Below are 17,355 nucleotides of genomic sequence, written 5' to 3' on the forward strand. Positions count from 1 at the left end.
GTTCTTTTGGCTGCTTGATTTAAAATAGTGACATTCGTCTAACATACGTTTGGGTATATGATTACCCTAGGCTTAGACAAAGAAGAAAAAATGCTTCACGTACTTAGTTGCTCAGAAATACAACACTCAGACGTTCCCTATACGTGAATGGCCCAACTAGGCCAAGACTCTAATGGAGCTTTTGATGTATTCTGTGTACAAATCTTCCTTGTGACACAAGACGGGTTAGCTCCTTAACAGGTCACATTATGCCAACAGTGTAATATTAAAACCACAATCCCCTATGTATACCCTTGCCCATGTCTTCAGAGGTGATGGAATTGTGACAACTCAGTTTATCAGGACACAAAAACGGAGGGATGCTATGATGGCTTGGGACACCTGGAATGCCAGATGAGGTGCTTAAGGTATCACTGAGCCCTTCTTCTCAGTCATCCCGGGCCCCCTTTTACCTGGCCCTGATGATCCGGGCTTCAGGGCCATCCCTACTGATATGCAAAACACATAGCTGCATAGCACACCAAAATTGCCCCAGATTTCATAATGCCCTCTACAGGTGGGTGCTGCGTATGGGCTCCAGTGGCCCCCAGCCTCATCCCCCAAAGTCCACTCACTTGCAGGGTGCAGCAAGTGGCACAAGCCCGGGCTGGATCCGTTTTCTTAGTGGGCCAGATCCGGCCGGCGCACCCTATTTTGCCCAGCCCTGTTCTTAGTAGTATTGGTACATTTGCCGGCTGGAAAGTCTCTCTGGATCACATACCCAGCTTGCATGCGTCAGGCAGTTCTTTTAGAAAAGTTAGGCTTTGTCTATACTGTAAATTCAACAACAAAATGTTTGTTGTCCATAGATGCTTTAAAAAACCCACCACCTGAAAGACAAGTTTTGCTGTGGCAAGTGGCAGCGTAAATGACTCATTGTTGGCAGAGGCGCTCTCCTATTCACAATGTGTGCTCCACTTGCCGGGGGTGGAAGTATTTTGTCAGCAAAAGTGCCCCCAGTGTTTACACTGCCGATGTTTAGTGGGAAGGCAGTGTCGACACATCGTTGCTAAAAGCTCAACTCTAGAGCTAAGAATCAGGAATGAAGACAAAATGGAGAAGAAGCAGCTGCCTTTTATAGTGTTTTGTTGGAGGGCTGGTATTGCCTTTGTTCCACACACAAACTGCCTAGCACATAGTGTGGGATCCCTTGAGTTTGCTATCCACAGGTATATGACATGCTTTGGTGCTGATTCCAAAGGTGTAGTACTTGGCTCTTTTCAGTGGGTTCATTCTTTAGGCGAGGGCACTTGATGGGCTACCAAGTAGGCCTAGTGCTGATGGCAACAGAGAAACACAGCACGAGTTTGGAAATACAGCTGTGCCATACATAACTGTAACTCATGATGCAAAGGTGATAGAACATCTCAACAAGATTATTATACTTGGCAAATTATAACCTTTTTGCAGCTATCTCACACACCACATATCTGGTCAGATTTCTTGCCATTTTATAATGTTGGAATCAACAATATCATAAAATGTCTTCCATAGACCAAACTTAAAAAAACAACAAATATTCTGGTAGCACTTTAAAGACTAACAAAACATGTAGATGGTATCATGAGCTTTCGTGGGCACAGCCCACTTCTTCAGACAGCCCATAGGTCACAGAGTCACACCTTGGAACTTTTGAAATCCATTATTGTGATTTTTAGTATCTGTGAGTAGAAATAGTGTTTGCCCACTGGGAATTCTTGTCCCTTTCTTCACTGAGAAACTTGCCAAATGTCAGCAAAATGCAGCATGAATCACATTTCCAGAGGCTTCATAATTTCAGATGTGGTAATGGAAACATTTTGTGTTCAGTATCTTACAAAAGGTTCTATAGATTAACCTCCAACTAGGCCAAGTGGATGACTAGTAATTAACAATACCAAAAGGTTGATGGACCATTACTTTTTCCCCCGTGGATGGTCCAGTTATAAAGAAAAGAAAAGAAAAGAAAAGAGTACTTGATGCCCAATGAGAAAACGTTTATTAATTTTTTTAAAGAGAAGTATTAGGGAAAGTAAGGGTATGTCTACACTTGCACCCTACTTTGAACTAGGGATGCAAATGTAGGCATTCGAAATAGTCAATGAAGCTGGGATTTAAATATCCTTTTTTGAGGAGTAATGTTAATTTGAACCAAGGGGTTTGATTCGAACTAATGCGGCCCAGAGCGCACTTTCACTTTCGAATCAGCTGGCGTTTGGAATAGCGCGCAGCCAAGATTATGCTAATGAAGCATGGTATATTTAAATCCCAGCTTCATTGACTATTTCGAAAGCCTACATTTATATCCCTAGTTCGAACTAGGGTGCAAATGTAGACGTACCCTAAGGGCCATGTGAACTGCTGCTTCCATGCACGGAAACTTTCACAATCCAGTCGGACTTGTTACTCTGTGACTGAACAGCCAGTTAGCATGCTGCAGATGCACACCCTGGCTTGGCCTCACCATGCAGACAAACTTTTCAATGGGATTCTGGGTTGGTAGTCCCCTGGGTTCCAACCATGCTAACATGTCAGGCCTGAGTGTTCTCTGTAAGTCAGACCTCTCCACAGCTTGTAACTAGCAGCAGATTAAACTGACTGACTCCAAAAAGCTCCTTCCAGACACAGATTTGTCCATTCATCCAAAGAGACACAGCATGTGGGGGAAAGGGTTAGACTCACCCAACGTCCACACACCTGCACTTGCCTGAAGCTCATCACCTCTCAAAGCTCAGGTGAGCCCAGTTGCCTCAGATGCATCATCCAGAGCTATACTTCCAGAGCTCCTGCTGTACTTCCAGAGTACACACACACGCATTTGCCTTTCCCAAAGCAGTGCATATATTGCTCTTGTTCTTTGCAATCTTGTGGAAAGGGGGCCTGCCTTGAATTATACCAGTGTCTAGTACTGAAGAATGGATTATATGAAGCTGGTGTGGGTAACAGTTGTGGTCTATGCAGAGGGATCTCAGTGTAGATAAGCCTGCGGTTCTCAAGGTGTGCATACCTGAACTTGCCAGATTTAACACTGCACTACATGCAGGGATGGAAGGTTTTTATGTCAAGAAACTTATTAGAAAAACAGAAACCAGATGAGATAATGATGTAAAATCCCATTTCATTGGTTAACCAGTCAAACATTAAGTTTAACCAGTTAAACGATTAAATGAGGAGCAGGTCAGGGGGCTGCTCTAGTCTATCTGGGCTGGAGCAGACCCCTGCCTGCCATGGATGTGCTGGAACAGGCCCCTCCTTGCTAGGAACAATTGCTACTCTGGCCAGGTTGGAGCGCCATGGGCCCGCTGTGGACAAGGGCTGCTCCGGCTGGGCTGGAGCATCCCTGCCCATGGTGGGTGGGTGGGTTGCTCCAGCCCCTATTGGTTAATTGGTTAACAATTAACATCCATAGGCTGAAACCAAACTCTTGTACCCAGACAACACAAAACTTCAGCTAGGTCTGTATCCCCATATGCATTTGACATTTCAAGGCCATCTTAATTACAGAGAGTATGATGATGTATAGTGTAGTAAAGTAATATAGTATAGTAATTAGCATAGTAATTTAGGAAGAATCAGTGTGTCTGATGCTACAATGGCTTTTCTTTTAATGTCATAACAAAGACATGCAAAGAAACACGTAGGTTTACAGTGCTAGTTGAGTGATTTGTACTAATTTCAGTATTGCCTTCTCATTTTTACAGCCTCCACTTAGCAGGCTCTTGCAGTAAATTGCACTCAGCATTTTAAGAAACTATTTATGCTCTCCCCTGGTATTTCACCAGTCATAGGATTAAAACTGTGGCTACAGCCCATTACATAAGTTAAACTGCTCATGCAAAAACCTGAGCTTTATTCCAAGATTTAGGCATACTGTGACTTGCTGTGCAGCAATTAACCATTCTGAGGACATGTGCTTCAAGTGGGTGTGTCAGATTGGTGTTGATTGAAAATTGAGCATCGAATACATATTTTACATGCGATGGTAGTGGCTGTGAATCCTACTCTGTATTGCAGGAAGTCTGAAAAGTTATATTCTCAATAAATGAACAATTACATGGGTTTCATGTACAGTACTATCATATCGCGATCTCTCCCCAGGTATTCTTGGGGCACTTTCCTATGTGCATTATTTCCCAGAGTGTAACTCCATGGTCCACCACACTTTAGGCTAGATCACCAACCTACAGTACTCCCTATGCCCACAGTTCTGCCACGGTTACAGACCAAGCGGTGCCTTATTCTCTTAGGCCATGTCTACACGAGGTGATTATTTCAAATGTACTAAGTTCTACTTCTGGGCACCCTGTTTTATAAATTCAAAGTTCCGTGTCCTCACTGCAGGGAAGAATTGAATGTCGTCTGTGTCCACATTAAAGGAGCCTGCTTCAGACTCAGAGCCCCAGGAAGCACTCTAGGGAGCTGTGGAAGGCCTCCTGAAGGCCATTTAGTTTGAATTAGCAACACTGGAGCATCTACACTAACGTTATTTTGGACTTACAAGTTCGGGAATAGTGTTACTCCTCGTGAAAAGCAGGACTACAAAGTTGGAATTCTGTGGCCTCTTATTCTGGCATAATGAGCTTGGTAGTGTGGATGCTCCACTTAGAAAATTGACCTTGGGAGGCTAATTTCAGACTAAGGTCCTAGTGTAGACCAGGCCTTAGGCACTTCCCCAGAAATGGACCCCTAGGCTATGTCTACACTGGCCCCTTCTTCGGAATAGGCATGCTAATTTAGAACTTTGGAATAGGGAAATCCGCGGGGGATTTAAATATCCCCCGCGGGATTTAAATAAACATGTCCGCCGCTTTTTTTCCGGCTTGGGGAAAAGCCGGAAAAGAGCGTTCAGACTGGCGCGATCCTCTGGAATAAAGCCCTATTCCAGAGGATCTCTTATTCCTACTTGAAAGTAGGGCTTTATTCCGGAGGATCGCGCCAGTCTGGACGCTCTTTTCCAGCTTTTCCCCAAGCCGGAAAAAAAGCGGCGGCCATGTTTATTTAAATCCCACGGGGGATATTTAAATCCCCCGCGGATTTCCCTATTCCAAAGTTCTAAATTAGCGTGCCTATTCCGAAGAAGGGGCCAATGTAGATGTAGCCCTAATGTGACAGGTATCAGTAAATGAGAATTTCAGGGAGGAAACAAATGAAGTGTAGCGTTTTTCTATAAAGCCATGCTAGGGCTTCTTCAGTCTTTCACAGAAGGTAATTTGGAAGTGTGCTCTTCCAAAAACTTTTGTTGGTCTTATTTATGAGAGCAGCATTCTCCTGTGGCCTTGGCTGAATTGATGGACAAATAAATAATTGGCTTTTAAACTCAGCATCAGGTAGGAAACCATTTTGAAAACAAAAATTGTTTCTTCTGAAAATGTGATTCCAGTTTGAAACGTGTTTGGTGTGATATTCAAAATGCAGCAAATTGTGCTCACGAGTAAATGTTGTAAAGCATGTCTTTATAATTCTGGTATTTTACTTAAACTGAGAAATAATACATGAGATCCCTAGATGCCAATACATTTCCCATATTTCCTGTGCTCTGAAGGAGTCTGATAATTCTGACCAATGTGCCAATGAAGGTTCATGTTGACAGATGTTGATTTCTATTAGGTATATATTTGATAATATCTCTATGCGACTCCTGTAAACTGTTGCCAATAGTTGGTTCAACACACCACAGCTGTCCATTTTTTGATGGCGTGCAGTCATTTAATTGGAACAGTAGATATCTTTGCTCAGTTTTGTTAAATCAAAACTGAGTTTTGTGGATGGTGGGATTCTGAAGTCTTAATTTTTAGTTTACTGAAGATTTTAATTCTAGTAATGATGTTCCCAAAAGTGTCATTCCCATTTCAACTGCATAGTGCAGAGTTAATTAGGAATGTTAAATTAGACTTTATTTCCAAAATCCAGCAAATTTTCTACTCTGATATATTGAGTATCCCACCGCTATAGTTTAAGAAGTGATTTATCTAAATTACTGTAATTTACATAGTGTAGTCACAATGAAAATAATGTCAACATAATTAGTAATGTTAAAAATAAACATTTGGCTCAGATTATCTCTTTATGATCATGAAACCACTTTGCAGCTGATTTTAATATTGTTCTGTACTTTCCATTGTTCATTCTCTCTCCTATGGTCACAAATGGCTTCAGTTTTTGGTAAGCTATACTCAGTAGCAGACTTTAAAGGCTTATTTTAATTACAGGCATTTTGTTCATAGGAAGGCATTCTTTCTCAGAGACCTCTCATGCTCCTATGTTAAGCAGAGGCAATATACTTTCCTTTAGGGATATCTTTTCACTGCTGAGTTTGCCAAGCTTCTTACTTGTATATTGCCCATAATCTCCCTCTTGTCCACTCCTGGTAACTCTGACCCAACTTACATGGTACTTTCAAGGCTTGCTGGCTCAGGAGGGAAGGGTGAAGGTTAGAGCCCAGGTTTCATTCTTCACTCAGGCTGGTAAGCTGCTCTCTTTAAACCACACTGAACCATTTGAATGCTGAGACTTCTCCAGTGCCTTCCCACAATTCCTCAGTGTGCAGAGTTGACCCACAGTTGATTAGGAAAGAACCGTGGAGCATCTTTGCTTACGTAAGCAGAAAAAAACCCATGGATTTACCTCTACAAGTCATGTGGACACATAGACAGTAGAGATGTAAGAGTGTAGCCATTTAAACAGGTAACAGACTACCTGTTCATCTTTAAACAGTAATGGTTACCCTCAGCTTCTGTTCAGGCCCCCAGGGAGCTGACTGCTGCCCTTTGTGTGGGGACAGTAGGCAAGAGCCAGTATGTGTGAGGACCAGGATTAAAAATGCACTGGCTCCCAGGGGGCTGGCTACCACCCCGCGTGTAACCGTGTAACCACTGAAATGTTCAGTGCTTACACGGTTAGCCAATTACATGCATTTTAACATCCCTAACAATCAATGCAGCTACCTACATCCACATTTGGGCTACATCCAGACTGCATCCCTCAGTCGACAGAGGGATGCAAATCAAGCACGTTGAAATTGCGAATGAAGCCAGGATTAAATATCCCACGCTTCATTAGCATAAACATGGCCACCACTTTTTTTTTAATGGAGTTAAAAAAAAAAAAGGCAGTCTAGATGCAGATCTGTTGAAAATAAAGTCTTTTTCGACAGATCCTGTATTCTTCAAAAAATGAGGTTTACAGTATCTGTCAAAAAAGGCTTTATTTTTGACAGATTCATGTCTAGACTGCCATTTTTTTGAAAAAAAAAACTCCATTTGAAAAAAGTGGTGGCCATGTTTATGCTAATGAGGTGCGGCATATTTAAATCCTGGCTTCATTAGCAATTTCAACGTGCTTAATCTACATCTCTCTGTCAACAGAGAGGTGTAATCTAGACATACCCTTGGTGAATGTGCATGCCCTGACCTAGGTGCCAAACCTGCTCTGTATTGAAAACGTACCCTCAGTAGCTATCCCAGGGCATGTCTACACTAGGAAATTATTTCAGAATAACGTAGTTTGAAATAATAACTCCCAAAATTACTATTTTGAAATAGCGTGTTGAAACTACAGGGAAGCCTTGAAATTAGTTCGAGACAGACTCCCTGAATGTGGACGCGCTACCTCGATGTAGAACCCCAAGAAGCACTGGGAAATAATTACTCTGAATGACTCTGGTGAGTAGTTATTTCAAAATAGCAGCAATGGAGTATCCACAGTACTGCTATTTCAAAAGAATTATTTGGAAATAAATGTTATTCCTCATGGAAAGCAGGATTTATTATTTCAAAATAATAATGCCGTTATTTCAAAATAACGGGTTTGGTAGTGGGGACGCTATGCTTGTTATTTTGAAATAACTCCTTAGTGTAAATCAGAGCCCATTGATTTTGATGTTAGCCCTCATTCCATTTCAGTTGCTTCCCAAAATAAAAAGTAAAATTTTCTATGCCTAAAGTTTGGAGGCCAGTCATGACTTTGGGATTTGAGCGTATTCTGTACTTCTCAACACAAATTTATCGCATGGCTGGATCAGGCTCTGGGAAAGGACAGGGCAACAAAACATTTAGCATTGTTTGAAATATCAACATTGTACAGCTTTTGGTAAAATAAACTTGACCTTGATAGGTCAGTGAGAACTGACTCAAGTCTTCTGTTAAATAAATAGAAAAGCAATGTTCAAGTGTTATCAAAGACACAATTCTCCTCTTCTTCCAAGCATGAGAGGACGTATTATTAAAGCTGCTAAACTTCATGTTGCTTTCTAAAGAGAATGAAGTAGGAAAGAGGAAGCAGGTTGTATAATGTGTTTCTCCTCGTACCTGAAACAAACCTGTGCAAAGAGAGAGGAGCTGTCTCCATCAGTGGCACGGTCCTGACAATGTTTGCACACTGAACTTGTCTATTAACGCTGTCTCTTCTGTCACCTAATGGCTCCATGGCAGTAAAGGCTGCAGATGTGACATGCTGTCGCAGATGAAAGGCTCCAGCCAGCTTGTGGAATTTCTAACCCCCCCGCCCACTAACTTTTTTGGTTGGGAAGAGAATGGTGCTGCTGTGTTGTATTCCTAAAGCATGCGCGGTTCATGCTTTCATGTGACACTTGTGAAGAGGTGAAGGGTAGAATTTGTCAGACCCTGTCCTGGCATTTCCAATATTTGCTTCAGGAATTCACTTCAGTTTGTACGTAGAGCTTGTGCTGAACTTTGCGATTCTCAAAGAGTCCTGCCCTGGAGCAGTGTTGTGGGGTTCTTATGAACATGGTGTGTTTTGGGGAAAAAAATCATTTATGGTTCACTCACATTTGGCAGCCACTTACGTATAATTTGAAGGAAGTAACACTACTAAATGGTCATTTAAAGCCTTTATTCTCCCAAAGAGCAATTCTTCTCAATTTAGTTTTGAAATTTAAAAACACATTCAATTTAATCTTCCAAAATAAGATTATATTTTAAAGTCCTAGATAAGGAAGTCTCGTAGCACATGTTGGCAATCTTCATAAAGGCCTTTTTTGGCAAGAGCTTTGAAGTTTCTCTCTAGCACAGAAGATGGGAAATAGAGGAGGATGAAAGTCATGTACAAATTTTTCTAGTTCTTACTATTGATGTCATTGGGATAATCAGGGTCTAAATACCTAAGGGCATAACAGAAGAGTTAAACCTCCAAAACGAGCAACTGATTGCACAATCTATTATGGTACTATAAAAGTAGGTAAGGTACGGTCTTTTGTGAAAGCTTGTAAATGTTATGAATGTAATAACCATTGTGAGATATGTATTTATATGTAATTGGCCAGTTGAGTGTGGCTAGTTCACACTCTGTGCTTCAGAACTGGTTGGACATAGATTTAGGATATGGTTATGAATTTATGCATGTGGCTATAGAGGAGAGTGCCCCTAAACTTTAGCTTTACCTCAAAGCAGGGTGGTGAGTGATAACATTTAAATAGCTGCAATCATTAAATGTATGATTTTAAAAATCCTATGACCGTGAAATTGACCAAAATGGATGTGATTTTGGTAAAGCACTAAATATCGCAGTTGAACCTTAAAGTTTATTTATTGAACTGAGTTAAAGCTGGCCGGAACCAGTGCTGGTAGGGCATCAGGTTAGGACTTAGAGTGTGGAGCTGCTGCCTCAGGCCAGCCGAGGGCTGTGTTTAAAGGGACCTGAACCCCACCCCGGACAGACAGTTCTCAAGGTTCCCCGCTTGCTTGTCTAAGTTGATGAGGGACAGCAAAGCAGTCCTGTCTTGGAGTGCCCTGAGTGCCCACACTCGGCACATCACAGTACTTGGCCACCAGCCCGGCTGTACTTGCCGCAGGCTGCCATCTAGGGGTGTCAACTGGGGGGCTCTCAGGATCCAGAAGGCCCTGCAGGAGAGCTTCCACCCCGAGGAGCCCGCAGAGCCACCCCAGTCCTCCCCATCGGGGGCTCATGCCCCATTCCTCCCTCGCCTCCTTCCACTTACCCCTCTCTAGCCCCCCTTCGTGATGTAAAAAATAAAGGACACGTGTTCAAAAATAGAAACCCCTTTTATTTAACAAAACTGGGGGGGGGGGGGAGGATTAACCTCTGGGGAGACTAGGAAAAGGAGGTGAGAGAGGGGAAGAGAGAGGGTGGCAGAGGGGAGGTGGAAACCTGGGAGGAGGGAGCTGGAAGGGGGAAGCCAGGGAAAGAAGGAGGAGGGGAAGTATACAACTATGGTACGCCATATCTTCAGTACTGTGTACAGATGTGCTCTCCTCACCTCAAAAAAGATATTTTGGCATTGGAAAGGGTTCAGAAAAGGGCAACTAAAATGATCAGGGGTTTGGAACAGATCCCATATGAAAAGAGGCTAAAGAGACTGGTACTTTTCAGCTTAGAAAAGAGGAGACTGAGGGGGGATATGATAGAGGTCTATAAAATCATGAGTGGTGTGGAGAGGGTGAATAAAGAAAATGTCTTCATTAGTTCCCATAATATAAGGACTAGAGGGTACTAAATTAAATTAATGGACAGCAGATTTAAAACTAATTAGCGAAAGTTCTTCTTCACACAGCACATAGTCAACCTGTGGAACTCCTTGCTGCAGGAGGCTGTGAAGGCTAGAACTATAACAGAGTTTAAAGAGAAGTTAGATACATTCATGGAGGTTGAGTCCATGACGTGCTACTAGCCAGGGAGTAGGAATGCTGTCCCTGGCCTCTGTTTGTGGAGGGCTGGAGATGGATGGCACGAGACAAATGGCTTGGTCATTGTCTTCGGTCCATCCCCTCTGGGGTAGCTGGTATTGGCCGCTGTCGGCAGACAGGCTACGGGCTAGATGGACCTTTGGTTTGACCCAGTACGGCCACTCTTATGTTCTTATGTTCTAAGCTCAGGGCTCAGGGTCGGGGGTCTCACTGGACCAACTTGATTTTCATGCAAACCTGCTCCTGGGTTCGCATGCAGCTTTTGGTGGCCAGGCTGGCAGCTATCCTGCCCTAGATGGCCACATTCCTGTGCCTAGTGTGGATGTCGTGGACGTTGGAGGCTTCCCCCCAAACCTCGATGAGGCCCACGATCTCCGCATTAGACCAGGCGGGCGCCCGCCTCTTGTGGCCCCGGGCAGGCTCTTGTGATCCGCCAGCCTGGTCCTGGGAAGAGGCGGAGGGCTGGGTGGCAGTGGGTGGCTGGCTCATGCCGTGCCAGGTGCAGGGTCTGCTGGTTGGGTGCTGGCAGGCTTTCAACTATCACAAGCACTGTAGCCGGACCGTGCCCCTTTAAGGGCTCCGGGGCTGGAAGGCGGGCAGAAAAGTTTCCCTGGTTTGGCCCAGAGTGACCACCAGGGCAAGCTGGGAAGGCCTAGCCTCCAACTAGTTCGAATTAAGTGGTACACAGCCCTTAATTCGAACTACTTAAGTCGAACTAGGTGTTACTCCTCGTAGAATGAGGTCTACCTAGTTCGAATTAAGTGCTCCGCTAGTTTGATTTAACTTTGAACTAGCGGTTTGTATGTGTAGCCTCTATTAAAGTTAATTCGAACTAACGGCTGTTAGTTTGAATTAACTTTGTAGTGTAGACATACCCTTAGTTATACCCAGCACCTGCAGGACATGGGCAGTGCTGAGCTAGTATCTGAACCTAGTGTGTTGACTTGATGTAGTATAGCTGGACTTGGGGAACATGAGTTGTGTTAGAGCATATGCTCCAAACCGATGGAAAAAGTTGACTGGAACTAGGTCCAATTTAGGATTAGGCCCTGCTGGGGAGGAGCTGAGTGGCTGAGTTAAGGATGTCCTAACTGTGAGGAATGCGATGAAGGAAGGAAGGTCTTCATGGCAGTAGAAAGGAGGCTGGAGCCCCAGGAAGAGACAGCCCTGTGATCTCCTCAGAAAGACGCTCTGGAAAGGAGCCAGCACAGAGAGACTGGGAAGCCAGAGAGACCAAGCTTTTCTGGTGAGCCTGAACAAAAGGGAGGCAGCCCAGAGGCAGGGTCTTCAGAGGAAAACACATAGATAGGCATGGGAGAGGCTAGGGATGTGACTACTGGAGCTGGCCCTGGGAGCTACATCCATTGCAGCTCTGTATTTTAAAAGTAGTAATAGCTGTGCTGCCTGCGTGCCCGGTTCCTACTATATTTAAAATGCAGAGCTACAGTGGGGGTAGCGAGTGTACCTGCTTATGGACTAATCGATTAGCTAATTAACCTCTATTCAACACCCCTAGGAGAGGCAGAGAGAAGCCGAGGCCTCCAGGGAGATGCCTCTTGAATCAAGAAAGACTCTGTGGAGCCCAGGACAAAGCAAAGGGTCTGTGGAGAAAGGAGCTGGCTTAAAGAACCTAGAAACAAACGGAGGGAAGGAGGCAATTGAGGAAAGCAGCAGTGATCTAAGGGAGATCTTAGCTACTTTCCACCGGTCCTTGCATTGGAACCCAGAGTAGATGAAGGCCCTGATTTCCCCTAAGAGACACTGATGAGAGTGAGATGGAAACTTCCTGAGTGGAGGGGTTTAAGGATCAGTGAGCCCAGTCAAGCTAAAACTTGGTTAGAAGACATTGGCTTACCTGTACTGTGTTCTGGTACTCTCTGTTACCTTTGAAAGGGGGTGGGAGGAGGATGAATGTGACCTGCCCAGAGGGTCGAGTCACAAGAAGCAGCCTACTGCAGGGCTAAGGCAGAAGTCAGTACAAGGTGCCAGGGCACCTTGTATTACAGCCAGTCATGAAGGGCTGCTCTAGCCAGTGAATCACTTCGGCTATGTCTAGACTGCAAGCGTCTTTCGAAAGAGGCTTTTTCGAAAGATACTTTTGAAAAAGAGCGTCTAGACTGCAAGCAGAACTTTCGAAAAAGCAAGGCACCTTTTCGAAAGGTAGTCTGGATGCTCTCTTTTGAAAAACCCCTGTTTGCATTCAAGAACGCCTTTTTTCGAAAGAGCACTTTCGAAAAAAGGCGTTCTTCCTCGTAAAATGAGATTTACCACCGTCAAAAGAAAAGCCGCGTTCTTTCGATTTAATTTCGAAAGAACGCGGCTGCAGTCTAGACGCAGGTGAAGTTTTTTCAGAAAAAGGCTACTTTTTCTGAAAAAACCCCTGAGTCTGGACACAGCCTTCTTGACTGAAAGACCTGGTGCCCCCATTGAATCAGTTTTTAATCACAGTGTGTGATAACTTTTTTGCATCAAGTCAGAAACGCCGGTATCAGGAGAGGACTGAAAAGACTGTTCCCTGCCCCTTAAAAATACAGCTGTTCCTGTTCAGTAGGTAAAGGGGCAATGCGGGATTTTGCCATACTCATGGCAGGAGAGTTTTGTGCTTGCTGTGTAGCAGCTTCTGGAATTATAACACGGATTAAATGTATCCTAGAGAATAGCTGCAATTGTTATTCCATAACTGCTGTATCGATGTGACTGCTGCTATTACAGTAGACTTCTGATAATCCAGAACATGTGGGACCTAGGTAGTGCTGGATTATCAGATGTGCCGAACTATCAGGAGGTACTATAAACTGGTTATATATATACTGTACACAATATATACTGCATATAAAGTGTTTTTAACCCTTTTTATTGTACATACTGTATAAAGCAGTGTTTCTCAAACTGTGGGTCCTGACCTCCCAGGGGGTCATGAGCAATTTAGAGAGGGATCACAAACAAATTAGAGGGCGGTTGCAAGCAACTTAGAGGCTGGTTGCAGCAATGGAGAGGGGGGTCGCGGTATCACAAGTTTGAGAACCCCTGGTATAAAGTATACTGTATTGTTTTTGTTTTTTTAACCCTTTTTTACCTTTTTCGCTCAGTTCAGCTGCTGCCACTGCTGCCTTGTGACTTGTTTTTTGCTGAAGCTCACCACTAGGCTCTTTCCATTTTGATGCCAGACTATTGAAGTGCTATACAATTGGATGCTGGACCATTGGAGTTTTACTGTATTAAAAATCCCGAATAAAGTATTACTCAAGCTCATGCATATTTTACAAGCACATTTTTTTCTCACATTTGGTAAAAATAGATGGGAGTGAGCCAAAAGTTATCAGGGAGAGGTTATCAAGTCCAATCTCTTGCACTCATGGCAGGAATGAGCACCGTCTAGATTACACCTAACAGATATTTGTCTAACCTCTTCTTAAAAATCTCTAATTATGGAGATTCCACAACCTCCCTAGGCAATTTATTCCAGTGTTTCACCACCCTGGTGGATAGGAAGTTTTCCCTAATATTCAAACTGAACCTCCCTTGCTGCAATTTAAACCTATTACTTCTTCTTTTACCATCAGAGGATAAGGAGAATAATTTTCCACCCTTCCACTTGTAACACCCTTTTACGTACTTGGAAGGATATAATGTCCCCTCTCAGTCTTCTCTTTTCCAGAATAATCAAACTCAATTCTTTCAATATTTTCTCATAGGTCATGTTTTTAAACATTTTAATCTTTTTCTTGCTCTCTTTTGAACTTTCTCCAGTTTCTCCACATCTTTACTGAAATGTGGTTCCCAGTAGGGTGGCAGAGTAGGGTGAAAGAATTACTTCTCATGTTTTGCTCACAACACTCCTGTTAATGCATCCTAGAATGATGTTTGCTTTTTTTGCAACAGTGTCACAATGTTGATTCATATTTAGCTTGAGATCCACTGTGTCACCTAGACCCCTTTCTGCTGTACTCCTTCCGGTATGTCTACACTGCAGCGCTATTTCGGGATACTGGAGTATCCTGAAATAGCAACCCTGTGTTTTTACTCAAGCCCGTTATTTTGGGCTTGCTATTCCAATGTCCCCGTGAACCTCATTCTATGAGGAGTAAGAGACGTTTTTGAATAGCACTTTATTTCGAAATTCGGCACGGTGTAGATAATGCCAAATGATGAAATAAACTATTTAGAAATAGCATCTAATTAAGATATACAATGTGCATAGCTCAGAGTTACGGTGCAGTGTAGACACACCCTCCTAGACAGTTACTTCCCTAAAAAAACTAGCTTGTGTGTTTTTTACTGAAATGTACTGGAAGGTGAACCAAATGTATTGCTTGTATTAGGTATACCCTACTGGATGCAAATCTTCCAAAGCCAGCCTCGTGTTGATGTCACAAAGAGAAATACATATATGATTTCTTTTTTTCCCATTGTTTCTGGATTTATTCATATGGTAGCCTGATTAAAAACACCAGCCTTTCTGTTCCAGTGACCACTTTAGATGATCATTGAGGAAGACCTTTAAGGCCAAAATGGTGCAGGCCTGTAATGTGAATAAATTCTGAAAGGAATGGAAAATGAAAAGAAGCACTCGGCATCCAAGAGAATTAGAAACCAGGAATTGGAGGTTAAGCATCAGTATCTCTCTCAAAGAACTCATGTGGCTTTGGAAAGCAGAACCCTAGTAACCCCCCTCATATCGTGGAATCAGACCCATTACTACTGTTATAAACATTCAGGACAGATTAGCCAAATGTCGTGTGTTGTTTTCTTAAAGCCATAGAGAGATACAAAACAGAACTATTCTGTGGGAGACTGGAGCCAGATATTTGGTTTTAACTCTGAATGTCTTTTCTATGAGTTCAGGTCAGTTGTTACATTTAAGTAACATTTACTGACCTTGTGGATGAACAGATGTCGATTTTGTGGTATGCTGCATCATTTAAATTGTGCTTGTAAAGTGGGCTGCTTTGTCTACATGAAGTTGATTTCAGTTTTGCAATAACAGTCATAAAGATCATTTTTACTTTGGGATGATAGATATTTTTGTATTTGATGGAGTTCAGGATGGGCAAATAAACTTTTCCCAGTTGGCACAGTGTACAGTAGACTTCCTTTGGGATATAGGTGGTGCCGGATTATCGGATATGCTGGACTATCAGGAGGAACTATAAGATGGTTTTTTATATATACTGTATACAGTATATACTGTATATAAGGTGTTTTTAACCCTCTTTATTGTACATACTGTATACAGTATACTGTAATGTTTTAGTTTTTTAACCCTTTTTTACCTTTTTTGCTCGGTTCAACTGCTGCCATTGCTGCCTTGTGACTTGTTTTTTTGCTGAAGCTCACTCACTAGGCTCTTGCCATTTTGATGACGGACTATCAGGAGTGCCGTACAATTGGATGCCGGACTATTGGAATTTTACTGTATTTGCAAAAGTTGGTCAAATGAATATATTAAAATTAACTAGAAAGTAAATATTAAAACAAGTTCTCAAGAAGTTATTTTAGGAGTTTCTTTTAGTAAAATAAGTTAAATTTCCAATTGCAGAGCCCTTTGCAAGTATAGTCCCATTAAAATGTGTTTTTATAGTTTTCACAATATTGCTTAGATTTTCAACATTAATGTTTAGTATATAACTTTAAAAAAATCATATATCCATGTACAAGAGGTAGTCTGAAAATAATTCCAGGATGGTTGGGATATTTAACTTATTTTTGCCTATATGTTTAGAAAGAAAGATGAAAGCCTTCTGCAAGTCTCTTCAAAGCACTGAAAACTCAACTCAATGGTAGCCTTGTGATTTGTATGATAATAAGCATCCAATTCAACTTGAAAATGCAGACACACTCATACAAACTACAGCATTCTGACAATATTTGCTGTCTCTGTCTTGTTTTTCAAAGTAGTTGACCAGGTGGTCTACAGATGGCATGATGTCCTTACCCTGTACATTAATAATGTATACAAAGACTCCTACATTCTACAATAGCGTAATACTAGGACTTTTCACGTCTTTTAGGAGCAGTTACATGTGTTTTGAAAGATGGAACAGGCTCTTTAGAATGAAAATTATTGTAATGCCTTTTTTGTGTTAACTGTATTCTCTTTATTTGTTTAGGCGTCTGAACAAGAATAAATTACAGGTTTTACCAGAGCTGCTTTTCCAGAACACGCTGAAGTTAACCAGATTGTAAGTACAGTTTACTTTTATTGCGCACGTGCCTTGGTTCATGATGTGGATAGTGCATTTGCTATGATATTTTGGTTAAGTATTTTGGTGACATTTAAGATAGATATAGATTTCCATAGTTCCATGAGGATATTTTTTCATTACTTTATAGTAGTTATGTACTAGAAAATAAATACAGTGTACATACATGAAAGAAACCACAAGCTATCTTTCACTCTTTCATTGTTGATATAGATTCAAAATGATGACTTTGGAGTCAAAATACTAAAATCCCACTGTATAGTGTTGCAAGATTAGTGCAGAAGTGGCAACGTTTTGCTTTCAGTGTACTAAGCTGTCCATGAGAAACAGTCGATTCTTGTGTAACTTAAGATGAACGTGTTGGCATAAAACGGTTTGTCACAAATAGCTGTTAATTAATGACATGTTGTTTTAACTGAGCCAAGGTTCAGAGATAGTTAAGGCTGGGACAATGGCTCCTACTATTTGGAGAA

The 17,355-nt window shown here is 42.3% G+C and overlaps 1 protein-coding gene across 1 annotated transcript in view; it reads left to right on the plus strand.

Moving 5' to 3' along the window:
* The window catches only part of SLIT3 (slit guidance ligand 3), a 795,269-nt gene that overhangs the window by 60,904 nt on the left and 717,010 nt on the right, over positions 1-17,355 (plus strand). The window contains exon 4 of the mRNA XM_006115755.4: positions 16,790-16,861. Coding sequence (XP_006115817.1) covers positions 16,790-16,861 — 72 coding nt within the window. The remainder of the gene's footprint in view (positions 1-16,789; positions 16,862-17,355) is intronic.

Source organism: Pelodiscus sinensis, chromosome 17, assembly GCF_049634645.1.
Source record: "Pelodiscus sinensis isolate JC-2024 chromosome 17, ASM4963464v1, whole genome shotgun sequence".
Taxonomy (NCBI): domain Eukaryota; kingdom Metazoa; phylum Chordata; order Testudines; family Trionychidae; genus Pelodiscus; species Pelodiscus sinensis.